The sequence below is a fragment of the Narcine bancroftii genome, chromosome 12, assembly GCF_036971445.1.
Source record: "Narcine bancroftii isolate sNarBan1 chromosome 12, sNarBan1.hap1, whole genome shotgun sequence".
NCBI lineage: Eukaryota > Metazoa > Chordata > Chondrichthyes > Torpediniformes > Narcinidae > Narcine > Narcine bancroftii.
Window position 1 is genome coordinate 90252212 of NC_091480.1, and position 22930 is coordinate 90275141.

The 22930-nt window shown below is 41.0% G+C and overlaps 1 protein-coding gene across 1 annotated transcript in view; it reads left to right on the forward strand.

Moving 5' to 3' along the window:
- The window catches only part of LOC138746487 (glucocorticoid-induced transcript 1 protein-like), a 59068-nt gene that overhangs the window by 18494 nt on the left and 17644 nt on the right, over positions 1-22930 (forward strand). The window contains exon 3 of the mRNA XM_069904686.1: positions 22561-22650. Within this exon, the coding sequence (XP_069760787.1) occupies positions 22561-22650 (90 nt within the window). The remainder of the gene's footprint in view (positions 1-22560; positions 22651-22930) is intronic.

Here is a 22930-nt window from a genome sequence, read left to right on the forward strand (position 1 = left end):
AGCATCAGTCCCTTTGGAAGGTTCCTGCATAACCAGGAATGTTATTTTGTATAAATCAGTGGTCCCCAAACTTTTTAGACCATCAACCCCTTCATTGAATCTTTGATAGACCCCCAGGCATGTACAAAAATAAATCATAAATAGGCATGCAGTTTCCATAGGCATTAGTGAGGAGAAACTGCATACCATATGTATGGTGTCTGGGCTTCCCAGCAACAACCCAAACTTGGTTACAATACCCCAATTGCAAATCTAAATTAAGCAAGCGATTACAAAACTTTTTTTATTTTTAAATTTTAAATAAATAAATTCTTCTGGTCAGGAAGATGCCAAATGGAGCTGGCAACGGTGACTATTCTCAACATCGGGTGTGGTGCCATCTGCATCCAAGTCGCCTCGGGCTCCCAGGCAGGAGCAAGGACCTCAGGCTCCACAATTCTCTTGACCCTGCAAGTTCAATCAACCCCCTTTCCCCCCCCCCCCCACCCTTGGATAGTAACATTGACCTCCAGGGGTTGATATCAACCACTTTGGAGACACCCATTATAACTGATATCTTTGAGGGCCAGTAGGATCAGAAAACTAGATGGCTTCTTCCTTTCTCCTCTTCCCCAGTTTACTGGGGATACTGTTGAAAGTGAATAGGACTGAACTTAATAGTAATAGAATATAGCAATTGTTCAAAATTCTGATTCTGTCTGGGTTTACCCAAATAGCATTAGATAGCTTGGAAATTTTTAGGGAAGGTTCTCATTGGAGTTTTGGAATCGCTTGCTACATTTGTGTAAGAAGAACAGTTTGAATTGCATACATCTGTTTAAAACTGGATGCAGGAAAGTATTATGAGCTGTAGACACGATTGAGTAAAACACAATGCTGGAGAAACTCAGCAGGTCGAACTATGTACTTTATATAGCAAAGATCAAGAAGCAGAACCAATGTTTCAAACCAGAAATTTTTGTAATAAGGCACAGTGTTTGACCTGCAGAATTTCTCCAGAATTGTGCATTTTGAATATTATGAGCTGTTCATTTGCATATAGCACAAGGAACTTTATTTGGGGACGGTCACCTTTAGTATAAATCTCTCGATGGAGTTCATGCTTCGAGCTAGTTCACACTTTGTTTCAACACCCAAATTATAACACCGAATTTAAGTGCAGCAAAATATATTAATTCAACTGCTTGCATATGTCAGAGACGACTTGGCTTGGGCAATAGAGCTAGCTCTATTATACAATCATGTTGCTGTGAAGGACATGTAGTTCACATTAAAATTAAGGAAGTGTGAAGCTATTTTCAGCAACTGTATCTATTTGTGCATAACTTGACCTATCCTATTTGTTTGATCTTTACAGCTTTAAATCTGGATTTTATTTTTTCTACCCATTCTAACATATTTCCTTTCTTTGGAAATGGGGACAATTTGCTGGAAATCCTGTCTTAATCCTCAAAATTAGGTTAGAGATTGCTGTCATCTTGAATCGCTCTTGCATGGTGGTATCCAGATGAATAACAATGTTAGTATGCATTAAGAGTTTAAACAGCTGGATGTGACTACATCTTAGTAGCGTTTGCATGCTCTAAATAGCCTTGTCCTCCACCTGGAAATGTACAAGAGTTTGGCATGGAGGCAAGCTGTTAACATTGCCTATTGAAGCCAAATTGCATCAGTTGCCAGCAGAATCTGATCCAAGAAGTTAATTTTGACAAGAGTGGACTGCAGAAATACAAATCAAAGGGAACATAAGCTCATCTCAAATTTTTGAGATGAGCAATTTGGCAGAGATTGAGAATTGAGCCAACATTGCCACCTGATAGGCATATTGCAGCATTTTTAGCTTGCCATCTTAGGCCATTTCATGAGGATGTGTTTTACTTAATCTTGCTGTAATGTTGATAAACTTGCAATTGAAAGCTGCTATGTCAGATACTAAAATTGTGCCCCCTCCCCCAACTGCAAGCTGTCCATATCCTAATTGAGGCGAAAAAAAATTTAGGTTTTAATTTGGTGACTGGTTGTAGGATTTTGTTGCCTTGAGAAAAGTAAGATTCCAGCACATAAATACATTATACTCACTCGTGAGTACTGGTATTTCTGGCACATTTTACTATTAATCGGGTGCAGTGCTAATTTTTTTGGCGCTGGAACTCACCAAAACAGTGACAAGGTGGTGTCTGGAATCACCCCATGAGGTGCCCAGAGCTGTGCTCTGGCAGCACTGTACTCCTGCTGTTAATGACTTGTGTTAAACTGAAGGAAACATTTCTGAATATGACATGATGAATAACTGTTCTAATTGTGCAGCAAACTTGTCTGTATGTCAAATTATAGGGTCAAGAAAATAGAAGTATTTGAATCAAAAGTTTAAAAGTGAATAATAAGGGGATTAATTTCAGTTCAGAGTTTTGATGAGAGAAGATGATATTCTTGTAATTGACCTGTAATTTCAGGTGCCACTTTTTTGTTGCAATTTAAGTACCAAGCACCATGCTTTCCAGGTTAGAGCTACTTGACCAAATCAAAACTGTTTATTTTCCTAATATCTTGTCAATTGAGAAAAATATTTCTCAATTTCTGTCAAATGCAAAAGGAGAATTTGAGTCTTACTAGTATGCAGTATTGAATACCTCCAGACCAAAAGTAGTGAGGATTGGTCAGAATGTCTCCTCCACAATTTCCCATTACTCAAGCATCACAGGGATGCATTCTTAGCCCCCTACTCTACTCACTGTACACCTACATCTGTGTGGTTTGGTACAATAATAATGCCATCTACAAATTTCCTAATGATACCATGATAGTGGGTTATACTTTAAAAAAAAATGAATCACCATATAGGAAGGAGATTGAAAACTTGGCTGAATGGGGCACCAATAACAATTTTGCACTCAATGGCACCAAATTTAAGTTCTTGGGAGATCACTTCTCGATCCAACATTAATGGCATCCTGAAGAAAGCTCATCAGTGCCTCACTTCCTCGGGAGTTTGCAGAGGTTTGGTATGACATCAGAAACCCTGACAAATTTCTACAGATGTGTAGGGGAAAGTGTGCTGACCGGCTGTGTGTAGTATGGGGACTGCAAAATGACATCGCAGGCAAAACACTCCCCACCATAGAGAACATCTGCAGCAGCGATCATCCAGGATCCACACAAACCAGCACATGCTCTGTTCTTGCTGCTACCATCAGGAAAGGGGTGCCCACAGACTCTTTCCCCTCCCCCCCCACCCTAAAGTTCAGGAACAGCTGCTCCCCCTCCACCATCAGACTCCTCAACAACAAACTCGATCTGGGACTCATTTACTTTTGCACTTGATTGACTTTTTTTAAAAAAATTCTCTGTTGCAATTTGTTCATATTTTGTTTACAGTTTGTTTACATGTGTACATTGTGTAGTTTTTCAGCCCTTCCAGCAAATGATCATTCTGCCTCGCTCGCAGGAAAGAATCTTAGGGTTGTATGTGATGTCTGAAATTTGATGTGAGATAGTGGAACTTGAATGCAAAAATAATTGAACAATTAAATATTATTTTGGGAAGCTTGTTATTTATCAGGCAGATGTGGACATCTCTTCCCTGTGCATTGAGAAAGCAAAAAAAAGTTCTTCCAGTGATACTGGTGCACTTGTCCATTTGTCTCTTCCCTGTGCATTGAGAAAGCAAAAAAGTTCTTCCAGCGATACTGGTGCACTTGTCCATTTGTCTCTTCCCTGTGTATTGAGAAAGCAAAAAAAAGTTCTTCCAGTGATACTGGTGCACTTGTCCATTTGTCTCTTCCCTGTGTATTGAGAAAGCAAAAAAAAAGTTCTTCCAGTGATACTGGTGCACTTGTCCATTTGTTAAACCAAGTTGCCAATTTCTAGTGCTCAAAGGAAGACCAGGTCCTTGAAGAGGAAAAAGAAAACTTTTTATTGCTGCTCTTGAGTATGTCAGCATTTAACACTTCTGTAAACAAATGTTATTTCCATTCAGAATAGCTATAATTGGACAAATAGCCACCTTCTCATCTTATGCAACTTGTAAACAGTTGAAGAAAAACTTGTCCAGAAAATTAAAGGATGATTTTGTAACCAAATTGTTCCTTGATGGTATCAATGATGTGTTTTAGTAACCCTCCAATGCTGCATAACTGTATGCTACGTTATTCTGTACAATAATAGTTATATTTGGCCTTTCATGATGATTTTTTCATTGCTGAATCAAAAATAGTGGGAAATGGCACATTCAGCCTTTCAAATGAACCTGTGAGTTACTTTCTCAACTTTTTTTAAAATTTATTCCTGTCTGGATTCATACCAGTTGACATGTGGAAACCTCAAAGAATAGCAGATGTCCTTCTGGAAAGGCTACCGGTGAAGTAAAACAGGGATTTTTATGGCAGTGTTCCCATTACAGATTTATAATTGCATTTTAATCTTTTGAATTTTAATTCCTAGTCTCTTGGGGCTGAGATTAATGTTTGTCCCAACCGATTTGGGCTTGTGTGACAGATTGCAAGTTCAAATTCTAGTCCAGTTTCTTGTGTTGCCTCCTCCCCTCCACTCTTGTCTCCAAAGCCTTGATGACCCAGCTATTTGGTTTTCCAATTTAAAAATGCTTGGGTGATTTTTTTTTCAGCTGAAACTTTTACAGCAAGATGAATGATTTGCTGCTCTGTTTGAACTCTTGAATAGCAGTCATCTGTTTCTATGTCCCAGTGAATGGTTGTCAGCATTTCTTCCTTATTACCTGTCTAAAACATTGTTATTAAGTGATTTTAAACCTGTTTAAACCAATTAATAAAATGGCTATGACAGAACTATATTTTGTGTATTGATCATTATGCTATCAGGCCACGAGTAAAATGCAGAATTGGAACTAGACTGGCATTGACCATTCCTGAAATTCATTTTGTATTTTTGTGATGGCATGGCCCAAAAATTTGTTTTGTTGTGATTTTTTTTGTACTTTAAAGTAGATTGTGAAATATTTGCGACATGAAAAAAGCATAACTTTCAAATATACATGCACCTAAACTACATGTTCATGGATCTCTTGGTTTGACGTTGATCCATAAATAATGTACAGTTGGCACAGATTCAACTGCTGAAGGTGTCGGTGAGCTTGATGCAGGACTGCCTGAATTTGGGCCACTGACCTTGTTTGCCACTTTGGCTGCTCTGCTCTTGAACAATTAGGAAGTGGTCCTACACCCAACCAAATATTATTGCATTTAAGATTATAAACTTTGATTCCATCTTGGAAGCTAAGATCAAAAAAATCTAATTTTTTTAAAACAGCTCATAAATTAGAAACCTCTGCAACTAGTAAGAAATAAATTTATATATTGAATGACTTGCAGGGCCTGTTTATATTATGCAGTTTTAATTTGATTGGGAGATAATCAAACTTGATCTATCTATTTGGAACACTTGTGGAACAAGCCACAAAAGTGGCCTGATGCTTAAATTCCTGGACAAATGGTGTCAACAGTCCCTTTAAGGAAGAATGTGTAATCTCGTGGTGTACTTTTAATGACCATTTAGTTATTTAATTCTGTTTCACATCTAATTGCAGGTCACCTGATTATTTTTGATCCTATCACTTGTGATATTTTTATAAGGGCACTTGTAAAACTTGATGTATTGATTTCTTGCCAGGGTTTATAAGAAGTATCTTGATTGAGATAAGCACACTGCAGTTTTGCATTCATTTATTGATTGCTTTTTAGGAAATATTCTAAAATGCATTTTGAATTGCTTTAATGGGGTTTCAAAGTGAGATATCTGAGGCGCCTGCAAGCTCACACCAAGACACAAGAGAAACTTGTCCGTGAACTACTCTTTGCAGACGATGCCGCTTTAGTTGCCCATTCAGAGCCAGCTCTTCAGCGCTTGACGTCCTGCTTTGCGGAAACTGCCAAAATGTTTGGCCTCCATCAGCCAGCTCCCCACCATGATTACCAGCCCCCCCACATCTCCATCGGGCACACAAAACTCAAAACGGTCAACCAGTTTACCTATCTCGGCTGCACCATTTCATCAGATGCAAGGATCGACAATGAGATAGACAACAGACTCGCCAAGGCAAATAGCGCCTTTGGAAGACTACACAAAAGAGTCTGGAAAAACAACCAACTGAAAAACCTCACAAAGATAAGCGTATACAGAGCCGTTGTCATACCCACACTCCTGTTCGGCTCCGAATCATGGGTCCTCTACCGGCACCACCTACGGCTCCTAGAACGCTTCCACCAGCGTTGTCTCCGCTCCATCCTCAACATCCATTGGAGCGCTTACATCCCTAACGTCGAAGTACTCGAGATGGCAGAGGTCGACAGCATCGAGTCCACGCTGCTGAAGATCCAGCTGCGCTGGATGGGTCACGTCTCCAGAATGGAGGACCATCGCCTTCCCAAGATCGTGTTATATGGCGAGCTCTCCACTGGCCACCGTGACAGAGGTGCACCAAAGAAAAGGTACAAGGACTGCCTAAAGAAATCTCTTGGTACCTGCCACATTGACCACCGCCAGTGGGCTGATATCGCCTCAAACCGTGCATCTTGGCGCCTCACAGTTTGGCGGGCAGCAACCTCCTTTGAAGAAGACCGCAGAGCCTACCTCACTGACAAAAGGCAAAGGAGGAAAAACCCAACACCCAACCCCAACCAACCAATTTTCCCCTGCAACCGCTGCAACCGTGTCTGCCTGTCCCGCATCGGACTTGTCAGCCACAAATGAGCCTGCAGCTGACGTGGACTTTTTACCCCCTCCATAAATCTTCGTCCGCGAAGCCAAGCCAAAGAAGACATATGAATTTGAGGTAATTTCTGCAAGCATGGCGTGTTTAGTACATTGAAGACTTTGCATACTGGTATCTATTATTCCTGAAATCCATGTGAGTATAGAATGCACTTTACCTTAGGATGTGTATTTATATTTGTTTCAAATTTGGTACTTGTGTTCACCGTTAATCAAAGTATATTCTTTCATTTTAAATGTGTAGTGTATTGCTGCATGAACAGCCACAATGGAAGTAGTTAATGCTCAGTTTAAGTCAAGGCAGCAACTAAGCTTGGATGTACATTAAATCTTGTACAGTGTTTTACATCTCCCTTGAGATTAAATAGTTTGCTGATTTTATAAGTGGTCAATCATTTGACTGAAGCAACTATATAATGTGTGATTAAAGCTCCTAAAACAAAAAAAAATTGTTGCAGTTCAGTTTTAAATATGCATGTTTTGGATTTTGGGCTGCAGAACAGGAAAGGCAGTAGATCATGGACATAAATGGTTATTCATGGGGTGTATGTTAACTAATGAGTGCCTTTTACTTCCAATGGTAAACTTTCCGTGCACAAGTTGTGTACAAGGAGTATTGGGAACCAAATCCCCTAACACATGGATTGAATATTTTACACCAAAAACAGGAGAAACAGTCACACAGCATTCTTTATGTATCAAAGATGCGTACCAATATTTTGGCCCTGTGCCCTTATCAAGGCATGACCAAAATGCAGGCAGGCCCCTGGCTGGATTCACCAGTTGAGCTAGTTAACAAGCCAGGCACACTGACATTGACAACAAGCTAAATTGGCGTGTGAATGACCTATTTTGAAATACTGCTAGGGCCATTCACACTGGACCAAGAAAACCTGGTTCCATGGACCCTTTCACATTGCCTACCCAATATCACAGAGCAGAGGGAGACCCAACCTCCAGCGGTGACGTCCTAAGTGACATATCACATTCTTGCAGGCAGTTTTCTTTCCACCTCACTCCAGCCTCTCAATCTTGAGAATGTTCCCACACGTCACGGGGATTTTCCAACGGGGATGTGCAGAATCATACCAGGAAGTTTCCAGTCGGGGGTGGCTAAATTTTTGAAACTGCAGTCACAGGAGACAAAGTTGAAGATGGCAATAAAGGTGTGCTAGCACCTGGCTGGGTTTGAGAAACTGCTGAAGATGCTGTGGGGGAGTAATCAACTGGCTGCATGTCCTGGATGCAGAGACCTTCAAGTGCATGACTCTGGCAGAGGCAGATGTAGCCCAGGGGCAGGCAGGTGCTAATGGCACTGCTGTTGGAACCCTGGGTCTGCCAGAAGCATAGACGCATCAGTCTACTTCACGGGGGTAGGGTGAGGCTTAATTTCAGTGCTTGCCATAGGTGTTAATTTCCGAAGATACACCACTGCCTATACCTCATCCCAGCCACTCATTCTGGATGGGGGGGGGGGGGGGGCATGGTGGTTTAAAAAAAATAATATGGGCACACATGCACCCCCTTTCACGGACTCACCCCACACTCAACAACAGGAGAAAAATGGAGCAGAATTGTTGAAGAAAATAACAAACAACAAAGATGACTGAATCTCAAGTTAGTTTTGGTGCATTCTTGCACCAAAGTATACTTTTGAAGTATACTTTAATTCAGTTGTTTAATTAAATTGTGTCCATATTTTCCCACATTTTCATTCCTCCTACAATTTTCCCCTGCTCTTTTATAAATTTTGCACGTATGTTTTATTAAATTGTATGTTCCCACACTCTTATGCATGTTTTATTCCCACTGATTTTTCTGATACTGGAGTAGCTGTATCGAGTCCAGCACAATATCATGGCTGAAGGGCTCATACTATGCTGTACATGATGGTTAATTGTGTTTTAATTAGGGATGATTAATTTTGTTTAAATACGAAATCATAATACATTGATCTGTATTGCAAATTTAGTAAATTGAATACAAAATTTATGCCTTTTTAAACTGTTATTTGAATCATTGTTTTCTTCAACATTCCTGCACACAAGAACATCATCGCTTCACTAATGGGACCCATTCACACTGGAGCTGATTTGAAACGAATGGCAATGATGCTACCTCCCTAGGTGGGTTAATTCCTGTTGATTTTCCTCCCTCTTGCACCCAGTTGGAGCATTCACAATGGCAGGAAAATTGCCTCTTCAGGGCCAGTGCGAAAGAGGCTTGAAACATGAAAAAGCTGATCTTGGGAATGGAGCTTTCTTAAGTCAGTTTGTCTTTTACACAGAAATCCTTCAATATTTCTGAAATGAAGACCCACAATATGCCGGCTGTGGTCATTCACACTGAAATGAGCAAATCCTACAATTTTCCAGGTCATTGTGGCTTTTTACACAGCAAGCCGGCATCGTGGGCACAAAAGAGGCAAGATGTGTAACTCCACTGCATCGACGCCTACTGTGATGTGCATCGGACAGACCCTTCAATACAAAATGGCGGTTGATCTTGATGTGCTTCTGCTACTAGTTGTGAGTATGTATAGCACTCTTCAAGCACATGCTAATTTCCTGCACATCATACATGACTCCATGATGTGCAGATGGATGCCGAATCCGTGTGAGCAACATACTTGTGCGATCAGAAATACATTGGAAGAGAATTTGAAGAGAAATAGGGAGCATTTTGAGTCAGAAATGCACTTGGACTTTAGATACCATAGGTGGAGATGTTTCCTTGAGTTAATTCGTGCCGCTGTCTAATAGAAAAATGTGGAGGCGAGAGAGAGAGACCATGCAGGCCCCTGTTGGTCCAATGTCCAAAACAATTTTGATGAAGATGAGTGGAGGGGTCATTTCCGTATGTCTCAGGACACTTTTGACTTTGTATTGGAACTCATCGAGCCACACCTGAGGCGCAAGACGACAAACTGGTGACAGCCTCTGGAACCTTGGCTTAAACTCACTATTTGTGGTGATACGCTAGCCCATGTTAATATTGATCCACCAGTTGTATTTTTGGTGTTGGTGTGGCGACTGCATGTGTGTGCTGGTACACGAAGTAACTGGAGCATTGAAGAGGGACTTATTTAAACGTCTTATTGACCTACCAAGTGGTGCACAACAATGGATGGATTTGCAGAATGGGGATATCCAATGTGTGCTGGAACCATTGATGGCATATTCCCATCGGAGCCCCCATGAGGACCCACGAGCCTACTATAGTCGGAAAGGCTGGCACTCCATTGTTTTTCAGGCTGTGGACCACAACTACTGGTAAGGATCATGCCCTGAGTTACAATTATTGCTCTTTATCAATTAATGTGCTTCATGTCTATCTAAACACTGTTGTTCCAGCTTCATAGATGTGTATGTGGGTTGGCCTGGTTGCACCCATGATGCTCGAAATTTAACCAACTTGTCCATCTACAGAAAGGCTGGATCAAGGGGGATATTTTCCATGTGGAGGGAGTTGATGTACCCTACTGTACAGGAGTTGAGGTACCCTACTGTACAGGAGTTGAGGTACCCTACTGTACAGGAGTTGAGGTACCCTACTGTACAGGAGTTGAGGTACCCTACTGTACAGGAGTTGAGGTACCCTACTGTACAGGAGTTGAGGTACCCTACTGTACAGGAGTTGAGGTACCCTACTGTACAGGAGTTGAGGTACCCTACTGTACAGGAGTTGAGGTACCCTACTGTACAGGAGTTGAGGTACCCTACTGTACAGGAGTTGAGGTACCCTACTGTACAGGAGTTGAGGTACCCTACTGTACAGGAGTTGAGGTACCCTACTGTACAGGAGTTGAGGTACCCTACTGTACAGGAGTTGAGGTACCCTACTGTACAGGAGTTGAGGTACCCTACTGTACAGGAGTTGAGGTACCCTACTGTACAGGAGTTGAGGTACCCTACTGTACAGGAGTTGAGGTACCCTACTGTACAGGAGTTGAGGTACCCTACTGTACAGGAGTTGAGGTACCCTACTGTACAGGAGTTGAGGTACCCTACTGTACAGGAGTTGAGGTACCCTACTGTACAGGAGTTGAGGTACCCTACTGTACAGGAGTTGAGGTACCCTACTGTACAGGAGTTGAGGTACCCTACTGTACAGGAGTTGAGGTACCCTACTGTACAGGAGTTGAGGTACCCTACTGTACAGGAGTTGAGGTACCCTACTGTACAGGAGTTGAGGTACCCTACTGTACAGGAGTTGAGGTACCCTACTGTACAGGAGTTGAGGTACCCTACTCTGAGGTTGCCTACAGAAATCCAAAATTGTTAATGGAGTGGAGATCCCTGTGCATCTAATCGGAGACTCAGCTTACCCATTCAGGAAGTGGTTGATGAAGGGGTTCACTAACCACCACACATTTGATCAACAGAAGGGTAGTTATAACTTCCATATGAACTCAGCAGGGATGGTGGTGGAAAATGCTTTCAGATGTCTCCAAAGTGTCTGGGGATGCTTGGCCAAGTGACTTGATATTTGAACCACTTTTTTGTATCAGATGCTGCCTCTACACAATATGTGAGATCAACAAGGAATACTTGTTGCCTGAGTAGAACACTGATCTACCAGATAACTCTGATCAGGTTGCTCATCAGGGTGCACCAGCGCACAGTCACCAGGTGATCTGTGAGGCAATTATGTGCTTCCTGTAATCAATTAAGCTAGTAAATTACAAATTTTGATAAATTATAATGCACTTGTCAAAAAATTGAAATGAAAATAAAAGCTTTTAACTCAATTGCATTTAACTATTTACAACTGTGCAATAAAACCAAACATCAATAACCACTTTCAAAAGTTGTATTCCTCCAGCAGCTGGAGGAAGGATGAGAGTAATTGAAAAGACGCTGATGCTTCATCTGAGTGTTGCATACAGTCATTCTGTTGTGGTGCATGAAAGAAATACAGGCTGAGGTTGATGAGTTGCATACTGTTGTATGGGAGTTTGTTGCAGTGCAATGGGAGCTTGTCAAGCAGAGGATGACGTTATAGTAATCCTGTCCCTCATGAACAAAGCCTGGTTCTGCATTTCCTGCTTGGAAATCTTTGAACATTTGTCCAAACCCTGTCATCTCCCCTGACTGGGTGCGTCTGTCTGCCTCGTGTGCTGTCATCTCCATCTCCTGTGCCTCTCTCATCTGCTTCTCATGGGCCCTCTGCACCTCCTACCGAATATGCTCCCTCTCTACATCATCACAGTCCATTGAGAGCAACATCTCCCTCATTTCCTGGGTCACCACCTGTGGCTTGGTAGATGTCTGCATTCCAGGTACCCAAACTAAGAAGAGACAATGGAGCACAAGCTACATTAGCAAGACCGCTCTTTCTGGGGAGGCACATTTACAAAACATGACAAAATTTGTTGATCATGAGAAATAAACTTTTACCTAGTTCTGGTGAGGTGCAGATCCTGTCTTGCTGGGCTTGGCTTCCATGCCACTCCGGACCCTGGCATCAGAACTGGTGCTGGATTTGGTGGAGGGGGCGCAGCTGAAACAATTTTAGGGATGTGTCCTCGTTGCATTATAATGCAACTCATTTTTTCTTCAAATCCCAAGCTACCAAAGACAATAAAAAGGAACAAAATACAATACTTTTGCACCAACAGCTTAAAACATTTCCCAATACAAATTCTACACCCAAGTAACTAAAAAGAATCTTAAGTATGATGAGCCTTCATTTGAAGAGTTACATTGCTAAAATAATGGATTTTACAGGTTTTAAACAACTTAGGTGAGCAACTAAACAAGGAAATACACATACTAATTAGATTAAAGACAAAAAAAAACTAAAAACAGACATGAAGGCAAAAACCAAATGATCCAGTTACTACATGTGTTGAAATATTTACAAGATATCACATTGCCCTTGAGGTACTGAGGATCATATTTCAGAAAACACTTCTATGGGATATAAAAATTGGCTATGAGTTTTGTCTAAAATAAACACCTTCATTTAAAGTACTCCTGCCTTTTCACTCTACACCCCAATTTGAAGTGTTGGGAATTTAAAAAAAAATTAATCACAATTTACCAGAAAGGTAAATTTTTTTCTTTTCATATACACTCAAACATTTTATTTGCAATATTTAATTGTAAGCAAGAACAAAAATTAAATGGAACCACAAAAAATCCCAACTTTGAAGGATGTGGGCAAAATTGGAGCTTGCCTGTATTTAAAATCAACATCGGTTTAAGTAGGCCATTTAACAATCACCTCATGATATGCTCTGAGAATGCATAGCAACATTCATGTCAGCACAAAAACCAATTTTGCATTTTGCAATGTGGTCAAACTCTTCAGAAATAGAAACATCTAGTTAGGTTGTGTGGAATTCTATTTTGTGGAGGGCACAAGCTGCTTTTGGGCAATGGGAATTCTATTTTGTTGAGGGCACAAGCTGCTTTTGGGCGATCTTAAACTCACCAGAAGCTATGCCTAGAAATTAAAACTGATTGACTTGTGCAACTGTCAAATGGTTTTCCAATTTAACCTACATTTCTGAAAAGTAGAGAAAGGACACTTGAGAATCCAGATGGATCTTTTAAATACACCAATTACTGAACTATTGTAATTTTAAAGCAGTGCAATACACAAATCTGCTGGAGAAACTCAGCAGGTCATGCAGCACTAATAGAAAATTAAGGATATTGGGGCTCAGCTCTTTGTCACGTACAACGCCATTGCAATTTAAAACTTTGGTCTGTGGTGGAAATAGAGAGTGTGCCAGATTGTTTTTGACATTTCCTGGAGAAAAGTTTTCTTGTACCAGGTTATGGGTTTTTTTTTTAAAAAAGCTTTTCTCGGTCAGTTTAATTGTTTTTTTAAACAGACAGCTGAACTGGTGTTCACGTTTTGTGCTCTCCTGACATAATCCAGATCACAAATTAAAATTCCATTAGTACATGGTATATTGTAAAGGGATTAGCACGTTGTATTGTGAGCCTGAAGTAATCTAAAGATGCAAATTTCACAACCACTTTGTTACCCTAAAGAAATACAAATTTCCTTGATGTGAAATACAGATAAAGACCAACTAATAAGAGACATTTTTCAGCTTAATATGCATGGATCATTTGATTTGATCTGCCATTTTGTACAAGTGCCATTGACATGCAGTTATATAGAGCAATCCATGCTACAAGCCTACAGAGGTAAGACTCCTCAACTCAACCTCTACATCTACATGGGTGCTGACTCCTGTGCCCATGACGAGCTCGTCAACTTCATCCACTTCGCTGCTAACCTTTGGCAACGCTCCCCTTTCTCACTCTCGATCCATCTCAGGAGACAAACTGCAGATATTTTCTACAAATCCACTCACACAGTTACCTCCGTTACATTGCGTTCTTTGCATCTATTCCCAGAATGGAGATTTTCCATTCCAAAACATCAGAGATGTCCGCTTTCTTCAAAATGCATGGCTTTCCCTTTACCGTTATCAACTCAGTCTTTCCTGCACATCTGCCTTGGCCCTCTCTAACACAAGACACAATTAGGATCCTCACCTACCACCTCACCAGTCTCCATTATTATCTATCCACAGGAATTTTCTACCACCTACGAGATCCCACCACCATTCACATCTTTTCCTTTCTGCAGAGGCACTCCCTTGCCCAATAATCTCCCCCTTGGTAACTATCCCTGGAACCGCAAGAAATGCTACGCATGTACACAGCTCCTCCCTCTCCAACATTAGGAGAGACTGAACAGTGACCTGGAGATTGTTTTGTTGAGCATCTTTGCTCAGTCCATTGCAGAAACAGTGGCCACCAATTTTAATTCCACATCCCATTCTCACAATGACGGGTCTGTCCCTGGCTTCCTGGAAATTGGAGGAATAACATCCAATATTCTGTCTGGACGTTAACATCGATTTCTCTAGTTTCCATTCAGCCCGTCTCTCCCTTTCCTCAGACTCCCCATCCCCTTCCTTCCCCATTGAGAAATACTACATTCCCCTAATCGCCTCAGCTTCTTTCTCTTTTATTCTCCCACCCAGATTTACCTATGACCTCGTTTTTTTCCCCTCACCTTTTTATTTGGCACCCACCTACTTTTTGTTTACACATTGATGGAAGGCTTAGGCTGTTGAAATTGATTGCCCACTTCCCATAGATGCCATGTAACCTGCTGATTTTCTCTCATTAACTTTAAAAGATTCATCACCAGAAACACTTCAGTCTCTGCGGTGCAATATACAAAAGTGCAGAGCATTTTGAAAATTTAGCTACAGAAAAGGAACCTTATCCATTAAATGCAACCCAAAAGTACAACATCAAGTAAGTGCAATAATTGAACAAAGATTTAGTGCGACATGAGAGTTAACTCAGCTGGAAAAAGTTTGGGGAAAAAAATCAACAATTATTCAAGATGGCGAAGAGATTCTAGATATAATAAAACAGATGTAACATTACATGAAATGTGCTTTAGTCTGCTGTAAGGGCAAACAGATTCGCCATCAGCAGAAATTGCCTGGCACCTCTTGAAGCAAAAGAGAGTCCCCCACATGTGAATGTGCCATACACACTCTATACACATACATAGAGTACAATTCTGATTATCCAAAATGATCAGGGTAAACCTTCTTTTGGAGAACTGGTCTTAAACAACAAGGGAAGGCTCTGTAAACATTAAAATAATGTTTAATTCTGCCGTTCACTGATCCCCGACATGTCCCCAGTGCCACCGCTGGTCACTGAGATCTCCCAACTTCCGCCATGGATCCCCGGCATGTCCCCAGTGCTACCGCTGATCACTGAGATCTCCCAACTTCCGCCATGGATCCCCGGCATGTCCCCCACTGCTGCCACTTATATGTACAACGTGTGATTGGTGTGATTTTTTTTTAAAAAAATGATTTTTCAATCCAATTGTTTATCTTGGTTTGGAGATTAGAATTTAAAAAAAAAAATTGTTTGAATTGTTGAACTGCATGATTAATCATAGGAATTGTGGGTGTCGAGGTGCAATAGTTTGTAAGCCTTGTTCACTCACCTCTTTGAATTATCCATTTGAAATCTTTAACTCTCATGCAAATGAGAGAGGATTGGAATACTTTTTGTGCTTAACCTCTCTTGGCAAGCTTCAAGAATAAGGCTACATGAACTGCAAACAAATCAAAATTTAGTTGACGTTCTATAGATTGAGGGTAAACCTCAAATAGATGAAGTCCTATGATCTTCATTTTTTTTTAAGATTTAGACTTTAATCTGCCACTCCTGTGTTTCTAAATGTAGAAATGTTGGTTTCAAATTTAGGTAGTATGTTTTGGGAATGAATAAGGCGATCACAGTGTGAATGAGGCTTGGCAAGAAAAGGATGTGGGAGTACAGATGCAGACTATAAAAGTAACAGGGCAGGTTAATTAAATCTTTACCAAAATGTTTTGTGTTCTGAGAACTGATTTGGAGTGACAATAATGGAACCTAAACCTACCCAGTATAGAAGTGTACTGTTTGCCCTTGTGAACATGATGCCCAAATTAAATTGAGGCTTAACTCTGAGCTGCAAATTTGAGAAACAAGCCTTGTTCTTCTTTGTTAACACTGTCCAAATTCACAAAGGCATCCAGTACATTGTATTTGGGTTGATATTTTTTAATCAGAATTTTTCCATGATCAAAATATATTCTTCATTATAACATGATCAACGGACTGATATATAAATATCACATTTGAACAACTCCTAAATAACTGCAAAAATAGACTGATTTACACAGTGAAAAGGTGGCTTGCTATTGATTTTGTATGTTTGTGCATAAATTGATGAGACTATCTGATGGACACTCAAGGTTCTGCAAATTTATAAAGTGTGGAAAAAAGGATATAAAGAAACATTGACTTATTGCGCTTTTAATTGTACAAGCTTGGAAGAAATGTGTTTGCTTTATTGCCTGAGGTTAACTGTCAGGAAATGTCGGCTTGCAATGCTGTGTTCTGGTTTGGAGTGAGGATTCTACTGAAATGTAATTTTCATGAGACAAATTCTCAATGAATGAAAGGGCATAATGTATCCCAATTGGAATAATTGTTTTTCAAAAATACATGTAATGGTCAGCATGTTGTGTCCAGCAGGCACTGAGAGACGAGGATTTGATCGATGGACACGGTGGGGTGGTTCCTAGAGGAGACCATCCAGGCCACTCCACTGCCTCAATGCCAGTGCTCACAAACCAGCACCAGAACTTGGCCTGGCTGGCAGGGAGAGGAGCCTTCTCAGTCAGATCCTTCCTTTATAATCGAAACATTACCCACAGTGCATGTTGTACCTGAGATGACTGCGGTGGAGCAGAGACATTAGCTACCTCTTTGCAGAATGCAGATTTGCCGAATGTGTAAAAGATGCCAAGGTTCTCGTTGTGATTCATCCCCAGCAACAGTGTGACAGAACTGTGTACTTCCGGGTAACAGCCCGTAGATCAGATTCACACATACACCATTTTTACGCTGAAAAGCCACGTTATTACCATATACACGACCCGTCTCTGGAAACCTGCTTGCTTGTTCATAGAGAACAGAAGAAATGCCAGGTTGGTGAGTCCTTTTACACAGCAAACTGGCTTCCCAGAGTAAAAGAGGCGGGGTGTGTAGCACAGCATCTAGTGTGATGTGAAACATACGCGCCGGGCAGTGACATTGTTCTGTACGCAATAATGGCATATTTTAATGACACACTCGAGTTACTTTGAAGCATAATAGCAGCATAGAATTGTCCACAATGCTGAACATCTTGGAATTTTTAAACTTCTAATTGAACTATAGGTATATTGTAAATTCTCAATGCTGGATGTTACTGAAATGAGGACTAGAAATAACTGGCTGTATGCTTACATATGAATTAACTGCCTTTGGTGAGATATTCAGGTCCCTTATACAGTTCAATGTGTTTTTCTTAATGTAGTTTTTTTCATTTTTAAAACCTTTATTATCGGATATATTTGGAGGATTTATTCAGCTCTTGTGGCCTTAGTAGAGCAGCCGACATCCTGAAAGACCATTACCACTCTGGTCATCATCTGTTTGATCGGCTGCCCTCCAGTAGACATTTTAGGTCCATTAAGTGCTAAACGTGAACTGAATACGGCCAAACATTGAATATTGTGTTTTTATATCTTATTTGTTTGATGCACATGTGCACAGTCAATGACAATAAAAGGTGATCTTAATCAAAAGCCATTTACACTGAAAAAATAAATAGTTTTTCATTCTTAAAATCTTTATTCAAAAGCAATTTAGACTGGAAAAAAAATATTACTGCAATGAACACAGCTGAAAGCACACACTGGATTTGTGGGAATGAAGCATTGCACTAAAATTAATCACTGGAGGGTGAGGTTAAACGAGCAGCCCAGGGCGTCAGGAGTTCAGATGCACTTGTGGCCAAGGCATTGGGAGCTCAGATGGAAAGGGCAGTCAGGGATTTGCGGATTGAGTTTTTGAATTTTTCTATGCCTGGGACTCTGGATTTATGTTGCACATATAAGATCTCATCATGACGTCGTCTTCCCTTTCTGTTTCAACCTGGCATCGTGGCTTTCCCTTTTAGATTGGCCCTGCTTTGCCTCTGACACTACCTACCTTGGCGGATAAAAGCAGTATCAGTTCAGGACCCCCCCCCCCCCCCCCATTACACCTTCAGTGCGTTCACACAGGTAGGTGAAGTGTGTAAAAGGTGGATAATACCTGGCTTGAATCCTCTGTGTAAAGGGTAATAGAGGTCTGCTGGAAGATCAGCAAGTTGGTGAAAGACAATCTGGTCCGGCCCAAAACCTGTTGGTCTTTCAGCACATTGAGATGTATTTGGTGGAATGCTGCTGACTGGTACACTTCAGTCTGCAGGAGTACATGTTGACTCACTGAGGCTTGGCACAGCCAATGTGAGTGAGGGCAGTGTGGGTAAGGACCAAAATATAAAGTCCTCCTGTTACCATAGGAAGCCCCTTGAACAGAGAGAGAATAACAACAAAGTGCCACATTGGTGGTGATGGTGTAAATTGGGGATCTCCAAAGTGGTCAATATTGACCCTTATGGGTCGATGGAGCATCCAGGAGGTCACTAACACCGGGAGGTGGTGTTGATTTAAAATAGTGCCTCCCCCACCCCCCACCTGGTCCAGCACAGCTCCCTCAGAAGAGGGAAGAGTTAAGTGGTGTGGAGGAAGCTTACCTGCCATGAACCTTCATACTTTCTCCTCATTACATATGTGTCAACCGGCACTTTGAGCGTTGTCGTAACAGTTCTCCCTCATCGTGCATGCACCAGTTTGCCACAATCGGCCTGCGAAACCTGGGATGCTGCATTTAACAGATAAGAGCCCTTTCTGCCCCCAAATGGAGGACAAATTCATGTCTGGCTCGGGGTGGCACTAAACAGAGGACAGAAGCTTAAAAGCTGGACTGTCCAGCCTAAAACCAGATGTCTGGCCACCCTACCCATTCCCCGCCAGGATTTCATGCCTGGAGGTCGATGAAGGACCATGTCGACCCTGAATGTGTTGATGGCCTAAAAGGTATTGGGACCTCTGGTGTAAATAGTGAATGTAAGTGATGTGGATGTATGGATACAAAACTAAGGGAGGAAGATTTTGTAAATTTTGATATGTAAAACAGTTTGCAATTCCCCTCTGAGGGGGTGACTGAAAAAAAGGAATCATTTGCTGTCTTGTTCTTAATATTTTCTTGGCAGTTCAACTGCTGCTTTAACTCAATTTTCCTGATAGTTTTGGCTGATCTCTGCAGTGGCCTAACACGGGTTTAGTCCTGATAATCAAACTTGCACTAATAATACTCTATTCATCTATTGATAATGTCTTGGAGACGATTTTTTAAACAATTATAAATTAATATTTTTTTAAATAAATTGATTTAAACATTCCAGCAAAAACAATAGCCTTTCCCCAATATTCAGAGATTATTCATTTTTTGTTTTTAAACTTTCACTTCCTCAGGTCAGTCTGTCACAGAATCAAACTCATAAATTAATGTTGTGAACATTTATGAAATTTGTTGTTTGTGGCAGCATTTCTTTTCTTTGGCTTGGCTTCGCGGACGAAGATTTATGGAGGGGTAATGTCCACGTCAGCTGCAGGCTCGTTTGTGGCTGACAAGTCCGATGCGGGACAGGCAGACAAGGTTGCAGCGGTTGCAAGGAAAAATTGGTTGGTTGGGGTTGGGTGTTGGGTTTTTCCTTCTTTGTCTTTTGACAGTGAGGTGGGCTCTGCGGGCTTCTTGAAAGGAGGTTGCTGCCCGCCGAACTGTGAAGCGCCAAGATGCATGGTTTGAGGCGATATCAGCCCACTGGCGATGGTCAATGGGGCAGGCACCAAGAGCTTTCTTTAGGCAGTCCTTGTACCTCTTCTTTGGTGCACCTCTGTCTCTGTGGCCAGAGGAGAGCTCGCCATATAACACGATCTTGGGAAGGCGATGGTCCTCCATTCTGGAGACGTGACCTACCCAGCGCAGTTGGATCTTCAGCAGCGTGGATTCGATGCTGTCGGCCTCTGCCATCTCGAGTACTTCGATGTTGGAGATGAAGTCGCTCCAATGAATGTTGAGGATGGAGCGGAGACAACGTTGGTGGAAGTGTTCTAGGAGCCGTAGGTGATGCCGGTAAAGGACCCATGATTCGGAGCCGAACAGGAGAGTGGGTATGACAACAGCTCTGTATACACTAATCTTTGTGAGGTTTTTCAGTTGGTTGTTTTTCCAGACTTTTTTGTGTAGTCTTCCTAAGGCGCTATTTGCCTTGGCGAGTCTGTTGTCTATCTCGTTGTTGATCCTTGCATCCGATGAAATGGTGCAGCCGTGATAGGTAAACTGGTTGACCGTTTTGAGTTTTGTGTGTCCGATGGAGATGTGGGGGGGCTGGTAGTCATGGTGGGGAGCTGGCTGATGGAAGACCTCAGTTTTCTTCAGGCTGATTTCCAGGCTAAACACTTTGGCAGTTTCCCCAAAACAGGACGTCAAGCGCTGAAGAGCTGGCACTGAATGGGGAACTAAAGCGGCATCATCTGCAAAGAGTAGTTCACGGACAAGTTGCTCTTGTGTCTTGGTGTGAGCTTGCAGGCGCCTCAGATTGAAGAGACTGCCATCCGTGCGGTACCGGATGTAAACAGCGTCTTTGTTGTTGAGGTCTTTCATGGCTTGGTTCAGCATCATGCTGAAGAAGATTGAAAAGAGGGTTGGTGCGAGAACGCAGCCTTGCTTCACGCCATTGTTAATGGAGAAGGGTTCAGAGAGCTCATTGCTGTATCTGACCCGACCTTGTTGGTTTTCGTGCAGTTGGATAACCATGTTAACCATGTTAGCGCTCTAGTATTTGCCAAAGCCCTTTCCTACTCTGCATTTACTGTGCAAACATTTGTATAAACCACCTTACAAAACATTTATATAAACCACCTTACAAAACATTTATATAAACCACCTTACAAAACAAATAGAAGTAGTGCAAGTAAAAAACAGTAAGTGCAATTTTAGTTTTCTCGTCCATGTTTTGATGGACTAGAATCCTGCAGAAATGCTAAATTAAATGGTTTTTCTCGTGTCATTATGTATTGTATTTGCCACTAAACACTGCAACACTTCAGCTTTCAACAGATGTTTTGCTTTCATACTTGTACGGCAATTTCCTCATTTTGCAATTATACATGTCCAAAGCAGCTGCAGAAACATTGGAATTGCAGTGCGAGCTTGGAGCAAAGATTGCCTTCTCCAATTTCATTGTCCTGAGTTAAAATGTATTAGATGATAAAGAGTATTGCATTTGTCTGTTGCTTCTTCATCAAGTTCTATACAATGGGAATATTTTGCTTTGAAATAAGATTCATGGAATTGTATCCAACTTTGCTCTTTTATATATTAAATTTGTCAGGTGTACCTAGGTAGAGTCAAAAGCTCTACTAGCATTCTACTAGTACAGCAGGGAGTGCAATAACAAATCTCTGTACAGAGAAGGTGCAGGTAAAAATAGTGCAAGGGTATCTTTTGCTGATGAGATCCAAAAAAATTTAGAGCATAAAAGAAACTGATGTTGAAAAAGGAGAAAATTTGTGTTGGTAGAGATGACCATAACATAAAGCTCTCTGTTAAATACAGTTCTCCTTTCATGTTAAATGAAGAACTTGTCCTCATCTAGAAAAATACTGGAGAGAAGTTTTCCGCACTTTGTTTACAATATCCAATGTAGATTTAGTACCGACCGAGTCCTTCAGTGGCCCTCTTTGTTACAATGGGAGGGAATGATTCTTCTTTGACTCCAGTTCAGAGTCACGCTCTCTCTTTTGGGAAGACTTTACATAAATGGAAGGATGCTGCCCTGCCTACTCATGATTGGTGGTTGCATAAAATCATGTCCTGTTTGCATATGGAAAAGATTTCTTATTCAGATATAAGATTTCAGATACTGTTGGGGTCATTTATGATTCGCTCTCTTATAATTTCACTTCAATGTAATTGAATGATCTTGACTTGTGTCTTTTCCATGTTCTTTTTCATATTTGCTTTTTCTGTTCATTTTTCTTTCAACGATAATTGAAATGCTATTAGGGAGGGGTACTGAGTTGTTTTCTCTTTTGTTTCTTTAATATTTTCCTTTTTTCTATCTTTCCCTTTTTTCTTTTTTTAACTATTAGTTATCCATAATTCGTAGTCCAGAGAGTAAGTTTTGCAATTTACCCCTGTTTTTGATATACTGATTTATTAATATTGCAACTCTTCCTATTATCTCATTGTATTATTTTTATTATAAGCTATTAAAATCAATAAAAATATTTTAAAGAAATGAAGAGCATCTTTGTGTTTGCAGACCCCTAGTACTTGGCATGAGATGGGACTGAAGAGAAAGAACTCTCACAAACGTTCTGCATCATGGGGCAGTGCAGATCAGCTAAAAGAGGTAACATGTAAACCAGTGTGGATGCTATAATACCTACGGGATCCTTGGTTAAATATCTTTTCATATATTTTGTACATTGTGCAAAAGTTGACCGTGCCACTCAATAATTAAGAAATCGAGGAAAATAACAGGAGAAATTGGAGGAAATCACTGGATTGTATCAGGAAGAAGTACCAGAGTTGTTATGTGGAGTAACTAGAGAAGCTGGAATTTGAGCATAAACTTGAATGGAGTTCCTGGACAGGAGTCAAAATAGAGATAGAGTATATGGATTTGAGGC